The following is a 7,441-nucleotide window of genomic DNA, read 5'->3' as shown; positions in this document are numbered from 1 at the left end:
GTGGCTCTGGATGTTTCTACTCCAGACTCAGTCCACTGCTTCCACAGGTCTGGAATAGGCCCTTTTCCACCATCTTCCTCAGGGTCCGGTCACCTCGTCTCATTGTGCTGCTTTTTCTGCCACCTTTTCCTTCCCACTGAGGTGCCTTGATACTCTGGGAACAGCCTATTGGTTCAGAAATGTCTGTGTCTTACCCTCTTGCTTGAGGGCGTCAGTGATGRCCTTCTGGACAGCAGTCAGGTCAGCAGTCTGACCCATGATTGTGGTTTTGAGTAATGAACCAGGCTGGGAGTTTTTAAAAGCCTCAGGAATCTTTTGCAGGTGTTCAGAGTTACTTTGTTGATTCAGATGATGGTTAACGGCTCGTTCAGAGAACCTTTTCATGATATGCTCATTGTTTGGGTTTTCATGAGCCGTTTGCCAACATCATCAGTATTAAAACAATAAAAGACCTGAAATATTTCAGCTGGTGAGCAATGAATCTAAAATATGACAGTTTAATTTTTATCATTACATTATGGAAAATAATGAACTTTATCACAATATGCTAATTTTTTGAGAAGGACCTGTAACCTCCCGATCAGAACATCAAACAGAACTGAATCCACTGAATCTCTGCTGCTGGTTTTAAAATATTCATCCATTTTCTTTCTGCTTCTCATCAGACTAAAACCAAAGATCCAGACGAGCCAAATGAATCAGAACTGAACCCAGCAATCAACCAGATCCGATCCGAATCTTACTAAAATTCATGATTCCCTCCACGGAGTTTCTGTCGGTGATGACCTTCACGTCGATCATCTTGGAAGGAGGACGCGAGTCCTCGTCTACCAGATCCTTCATCTGGGAGGTGATCTACCAGGACAGGAAACACGCCTGGTTACAGCGCTCATGTTTGAGTTTAATGGCTCATCTGACTTATTAATGAACTCATTAATATCATCAACATCTCAGGTATTGAAAACAAATTAACGAAGGAAAAAGGAAGACCGTTCATCTGGGAATTCCCGCAGCTAATGGTGGGAAAACTTCTGCTAATGTGCTAATTAGCATAGCTACATTTTAGCTTAGCACTTTTGCTAACATTGACAACTTTTAGCGCACTTAGCTTCCCCTAAATTAAAAAAAAATACGGAAGAGAAAACAGAACTACTATGTAAACAGACTTCAAAATAAGAGCATGAATATAAACATCTAAACATTTCACAAATTTTTAACAGTCAATAACCAAAAGTTCAACACAGACATTGACCTTTAATCAACTGGAAGTAAATTAGAGTGTCGGTATTTATTTAGGGCATTGCTTCTCATCTCCAGTCCTCTGCCCCCCCCTGCTTGTTTTAGACGTGCCTGTATTTCACAACARCTGATCTAAATGATTGCATTACCTCTTCTGCAGGCATCAAGTGCTGCAGAAGCTTGTTAATCACCCAGATTCAATCCAGGTGTGTGGCAGTAGGGAAACACCTACTGAATTGAGAAGCTCTGATTTAGGGGAAGCTAAGTGTGCTAAACATTTTAAAAGTTAACAAAAGCACTAAGCTAAAGATCAGCTCTGCTACTGGTGAAAGGTGCTTACTAATGGTTCATAATAGACTTGAATTTTATAATATAATAGTAGTACATGTTATGTTATTGGCACATATCAGGTATCAATATGATTGTAGTTAGCAATTTAGCATTAGCTTCCACTAAATGCAACATGTCAGTAATAGCAAAACTAATGTTTACGATTAGTACTTTAGGGTTAGCAAAGCTAACTTCACAGTTAGCGGTGCTCCGTAGCAAATATCAACATCCTGGTCTCTATACCAACCATCAGACTACATGATGCTGAGGGCCAGGAAAAAGCATTTCCTGTCCTTCTGTCACAAAGCTAATCAACTAACTGAGGCTTTAACTGGGCCGTTGGACCTCAGGCTTTGACTGGGCCGTTGGGTTGGTCTGCGTGGCTCGATGGGGGCAGGGAGGCGATGAGGGCAGGTCGTACCTGGGATATGCAGCCCACCAGGGTGGGCAGGTTGGTGGTGCTTCTGGCCTTTTCTGCTGCTTCAGTCAGAGGGACGTGGCTCTGCTGCAGCTGCTTCACCTTCTCCATCTTCCTGCTGATCAGGTTGCGCTCCACGTTGTAGACAACCTGCACACAGGAACAAAACCATGAGGTCCAGAATGAAGCAGCCGGTTAATGGAGGTAGAGCCAGTAGAACAAGTTTACCCAGTCTGGTTGGAGTTACCTGGATCTGCTTGATGATCTCCTCAAACCTTTTCTTCAGCAGCTCCATCAGCAAGTCGACGTTTTTCTGCAGCTTGGAGATTATGAAGGACTCGGAGCGGGCCAGAACCTGCAGCCTGGACACAACAGCAGGGGGTTAGAGCTGGATCGGGTCAGACCGGGTCAGGACCTGGAGACCTGCTGGCTCTCCAGAAGAGGACTTTATAGAATCTATTTAATGACATTGACCCAGGCCTGCCAGCCTGCAGCGCCCCCTGGAGATGGAACATCCTAACAGCAGCAGCTGCTCTGGACAGCAGGAGACGAGGAGGCTCGTCTTCATCCTGGGGACGGTCTCCATGGTGACCCTACCTGGTCTCCATGTCCTGCAGGCTCCTCCTGGACGCCTCCATCTGCGCTCTGAATGGCTGCATGCAGGCGTCCAGCTGCTTCTTCACACTTGCCACCGCTTTGCTGACAAAGTCGAACCTGGAAAGGCCAGGGAGAGGTCAAAGGTCATGACACACACAGCTTTTTTTATTTTTTTTTTGCAAGACTGAGCATTGAAAACAGCTCAGGCCTTTCTGATTGACTTAACAGCCGAACAGCGAAAGGCTGATCTGGGGATTATTTTTGGATCAACTCATTAACTAATGGATAGAAAAAGGAGCTCGATGGGAAGTTTTTCTTTTTCTGTTTCCAGAATTGGAACCAGATGAAGCTAAAACAGGTCTTTGTAGAATATATAAGTTTTTTTAAAATGTTTTGTAGTTTGTAGATGAATGGTTTCAGCCCTCAGAGGAGCATCATGCAGATCCTTCCTCCCAGCAGCTGATAAGCATTACTGCTCCCATCAAACCAGATATTCACTCCCTGCTGGTTCTGCATAGTTTTTATTGTCACTAATTGTAAATAATTTGTTTTAATTATCTAATCAGTTGTCCATTTCTTTGGACTGTTTAAATAACAGCTGATGAAATGTTGCCCTTACTGTACAGTATTTAGTTGCTTATTCTGTTTTTACCTATTCTGCAGATTCCCATCACTTTGCTGCTGTGAGACATTAATGGATATTTTTATGTATCGTTTGTCAGGCTGGACAATGTGGCAGAAAAAGTAGCATAATATAAGCATTCCATATCAGTCAATATTAATAATTATTGATTACATTTTCGTTTGAAATATCTGAAATCCTGAGAAACTGGTGGCCTGATTTTCCTGTTTCATCCTCAGTTTTCACTCCATGCAGTTGTTTTAATTTTTAAGCAGTTTTGAGGCAAAACATGAAACTGCTGCTGTGCAAGTTACTCAGCAGGTTGTTGCTATGCAACCAGAGAGCGAGTTAGCTGATGCTACCATGCTCAGCTAGCCATGAGAGGCTGAGCAACTGCAGTATTTCCTCTGCCTACATCTCCCAGAATGCTGTGCAGTTCTGGACCAAACACAACAGACCACTCGTCTGTTGTGTTTTGCACAGAGAGGTGAGTCCTAGTAAGCTACTGACTGCTAGAGGCTCTCCTGACAACCCAGCCTGCTCCTTAGTGTCCCAGTTTGATGGAGGGTGGAGGAGCACCTGTGGTTCTGGTGGTCCGCCAGCTGGCAGTCCCTGCAGGTGAGCTGGCAGCAGCTGAAGCAGAACAGCTTCAGCTCCTCAGACGGGTGGATTCTGCAGAACTTGGTGGGAAAAACCAAACTGGGTCCTGGGGAGGAAATAGAAACATCAGCAAGTCTGGAGTGAACTAGCCATAAACCAGGAGGAACCGGGCCGGCGGACCTTCAGGCTGCCGGTTCAGAACTCGGTGGCATCGGGTCAGGGTGACCCGGCGGTGAGCCGCCAGACAGGCGTCACACAGAGCTTCACTGCAGTCCACACACCAGCAGGAGGCCGAGGCGCCGTCACAGGTCCCGCACTGAGGAAGAGGAGGAGGAAGAGCGTCAGGTCTGGAGCCACTTCCTGTCTCTGACCCACTTGAACAGCAGAGATCTGAGCTTTACCTGCCGGGCCTGGACGTCTCCTGGGTCTCCAGCTGTCGCCATGACGACCGGAGAGGTCTTCACCTGAGACACACCAAACATCAGTACAATGAGCTCTGAGGCTGCATTCACAGCAGAAGAACCCGACCCAATCTGGGCTGCCACCAGAGCCGGCCCAAGACAACGAGAGCCAAGCGGCTGCTTAGGGCCCCAACAGCACCAGGGGGTAAATCATTTTGGAGTATTGGAAAGAAGTACTGAAATATTCAGTTTTCCAACAAAATAACGTCTTTGCCACTTCGGCACAAGCACAGTGACAAACGTTCAGAGGATGAAAACACTGGACTTTCCACCAGCATTTAAACGCACCGCATACACACCAATCTGAGGCTGTCTGAAGCATGAAATGAGTCTCCAAAATCCTCACGCATCGTAACCGGATCTGTGCGTAAAATCAAGTTCTGTCTGTCAGGCGAGGTTTGAATTCGTACTTATCAGATTTGTGAGGTTGAAGTAAAAAAAAATTGTGTATAAATTTAATGTTTGTAGAAATTGTAATTGTGTGTGTGTGTACTTTTATTTTGTATTCGTAATTTCTTCGTATTTGTGTATGCATTTGACCTCATATTTACAAGTACCCGGAGTTACACACAAATCTTCTTTTTACAGTTTACTAATCATGTGTCACAGATATAACTATTCAAAGTTACACACAGAGATGCTTACACAGATTACAAATCCAGTATTACACACTCACATGCATTTTGAGACTATTTTCACTCCATATTGCTGGGTTTCAGATGACGTAGCACCGACGTCACCCAATGCACATGGAGGGCAGGAAGTAAATTCAGCCCGTTTATTTCTGTTGATCCAGCATCAAAATGTCTAAAGTCTGAGTCCTGTTGCTCCAACTGTTCTAATGGAGAGAAAGATAAACGTTATTTTCTCGTGTTTCGCAGGTAGTTGGTCACGAGGGAGTTCATTTTAAAAAACTGAGTGAAAAAAGAGAAGTGGATCAACCAGCTCAGAGCAGGAGGTGCAGAAACTAACAGCAGAGTTTGCAGCCACTTTCTAACATCGTTTAAACTATTTTCAGATGTTTTATTGGACAGTTATTTGAAAGATAAGCTTTCATATGTAAGGAAAGATGTATTATTTTATTCCCTAGCATGGTTGTTCTCAGAGTGCTAATGTCGTTAGCAGCTAGCTCAGTGCCGAGTCACGGACAGAAAATATGTTTATTCATGCTGAAAAAAAAAAGAAAGCTAAATAAATTAGCTGGTAGGTTATGAATATAATCTATCCAGCCATACAGTCACCGTGAGCTGTTACTGTCCCTCACAGGCTTCATGTCTGGACACCAACAGACGCGAACTCAGGGTTTCTGCAGATCGGAGCCAATCGTTGACCTGCATTGGACCCGAATCCAGCAGCGACTCAACATGAACGTACAAATCCAGCATGAATTTGGTTTACAGAAGCTAAATAAATTATTTATCTGGAGATTCAAGCTCATAGAAATAACACGGTTAGCTCGTTGTTAGCGATAGCTTGTGCCATTTGATATCAGACCAAAAACTATATGATCTCTACAGAGGAAAACTGGTGGTAATGGAAAATTACTGTTAAACCATGTCTGCAAATAGATCTTAAGTTCTTATTAAGACGCAACACATACCCGTTATTACAAATTATTGTTGAGATCAGAGAAAAATTATGTATATTTATTATTTTCCAATACAGCAATATTTGTTTATGGAACTCTGACAATGCCGCAGGAAGCTTATTTACTTCAAAACCTGAGATGAGCATCAGGTTCAAACCGCATAGCTGGCTAAGGAGGAAGCTATGGATACACCAGCAGAATGGACTATGATGGTCATCAACAACTTCACAATCCGGCGGCGGCCATCTTTACCGTCATAAACAGACCGCTGCTGCTCATGCGGGTTGCAATCAGAGTAAAACATGATTCCAGATTCGTCCAGTAACTGAAAATAGGTCCAGACTGTGTCAACAGAACCGAGCAGGTCTGGACCTCTCCAGCAGGGGGCGCTGCTCAGTCTGAAGAGCATCAGTTGTGTCTGTTGCAACTCCTTGTGGTGACTCTCCTCTAACGGCAAGACGAGGAGATAATTCTGGTCCCCAGAGCTACAGAACCAACCCGAAAGAACCTGCTGGGTGCTTCTGCTCTTCATCGTCAACAAACCTTCCACTAGATAGCAGCGGGTTCACCGTTTCCCGAGCTTACAGGAGACTTCCGGTGGAAATCTCCCCCTTTGGCGTTAATAAACATGGAGACCATTAGCAGTTTAACTTCTAACGGGCTCACCTCCTGCTACTGCCGCCTCTCCGCTCCGTTCCTCCCCGCTCCTCTGTCCACCATCAGCCGCCCCTTCCTCCCTCTGCTCTTCTCGGATCGATTCAACTCCCACAGCTTCACGTTTAAAGTTCTGGCTCGGTTCTGATCTGACATCAGGAGCTAAAACAATTCCACACCGACTGCCGACTGCGCATGCTCAGTTTTGGAGTGAGAAACTGTGAAACCAGTCCGGTCCCCAATTTCCGGTTCTGTTCTGTTCCACTGCATTTAACAGCTATTTATTGTACAGAAAAAAAGCACCTATGTGGATGAAGTTAAACATTTATTTGGGCTTATTAGTATGCAAAAACGAAATAAGTGGACTTGTTAAAGTCTCAGGCTGTTTAGTAAAAATAAAGTTTCAGCCATTCATTGACATGAAATCTGACTATTTGAGAAATTTGTTAAAGCAGATAGTATTCCCAAGGTTATTTTTCCGCGTTGTTCTATCATCTCAAATTATATGGGGTGCTGCTTGTTAGGAATAAATAATTCTGTGTTTTCCTCTGTATCCTAACTGATTGCATGCTTGTGTACACAGGTGTTGGCGTGGTCATCTTGAGGGCAAGGAAAAGTTGGGCAAATGCCACACTTCTGCTTCAGCTGGTCAGAAGGAGTCACCACTTTATTACAAACAATCGGATCAAGCAGCACATCTGACTGGAAGGTGGCGGGTCTTCAGGTGGTGGAGGAGCTTCTCTTGTTAAACCCAGACCCAAACCAATTATTTATGCTACTTCTGACGGCAAAACTCTTGTAGAAGATGAGTTTTTAAACTTTCTGGTTGTCAAAATGAAGACATTAAACCACGATGACATCATTTTATTGGCTGTGAATCATTTGGATGGCCTCTAAGAAAGTCCTCTTTGAATTATGTCCAAGTTCCAGCC

General features: G+C 44.3%; 1 protein-coding gene across 3 annotated transcripts; it reads right to left on the bottom strand.

Annotated features, from left to right (window-relative positions):
* Positions 1-497: 497 nt before the first annotated feature.
* Positions 498-6,752, bottom strand: LOC103460795 (transcription intermediary factor 1-beta-like). 3 transcript variants are annotated; one of them, XM_017303477.1, is made up of 9 exons: positions 6,522-6,752; positions 4,944-5,105; positions 4,208-4,270; positions 3,987-4,122; positions 3,786-3,912; positions 2,585-2,701; positions 2,235-2,349; positions 1,991-2,137; positions 498-855 (listed from the first exon to the last, which is right to left on the bottom strand). In XM_017303477.1, the coding sequence occupies exons 2-9, from the start codon at positions 4,947-4,949 to the stop codon at positions 718-720; spliced, it is 849 nt and encodes a 282-aa protein (XP_017158966.1). In that variant the 5' UTR covers positions 4,950-5,105; positions 6,522-6,752; the 3' UTR covers positions 498-717. The 3 variants fall into 3 exon arrangements, with proteins under 3 accessions (XP_017158966.1, XP_017158967.1, XP_017158965.1); XM_017303478.1 differs by lacking the exon at positions 4,944-5,105 and having other exon boundaries at positions 6,522-6,751; XM_017303476.1 differs by lacking the exons at positions 4,944-5,105; positions 6,522-6,752 and adding an exon at positions 6,108-6,485.
* Between the last annotated feature and the right edge of the window lie 689 nt (positions 6,753-7,441).

This window comes from Poecilia reticulata, unplaced genomic scaffold, assembly GCF_000633615.1.
Source record: "Poecilia reticulata strain Guanapo unplaced genomic scaffold, Guppy_female_1.0+MT scaffold_293, whole genome shotgun sequence".
NCBI lineage: Eukaryota > Metazoa > Chordata > Actinopteri > Cyprinodontiformes > Poeciliidae > Poecilia > Poecilia reticulata.
The sequence above is the reverse complement of the archived record's forward strand: the minus strand, read 5'-3'. Positions and strand labels throughout refer to the sequence as shown.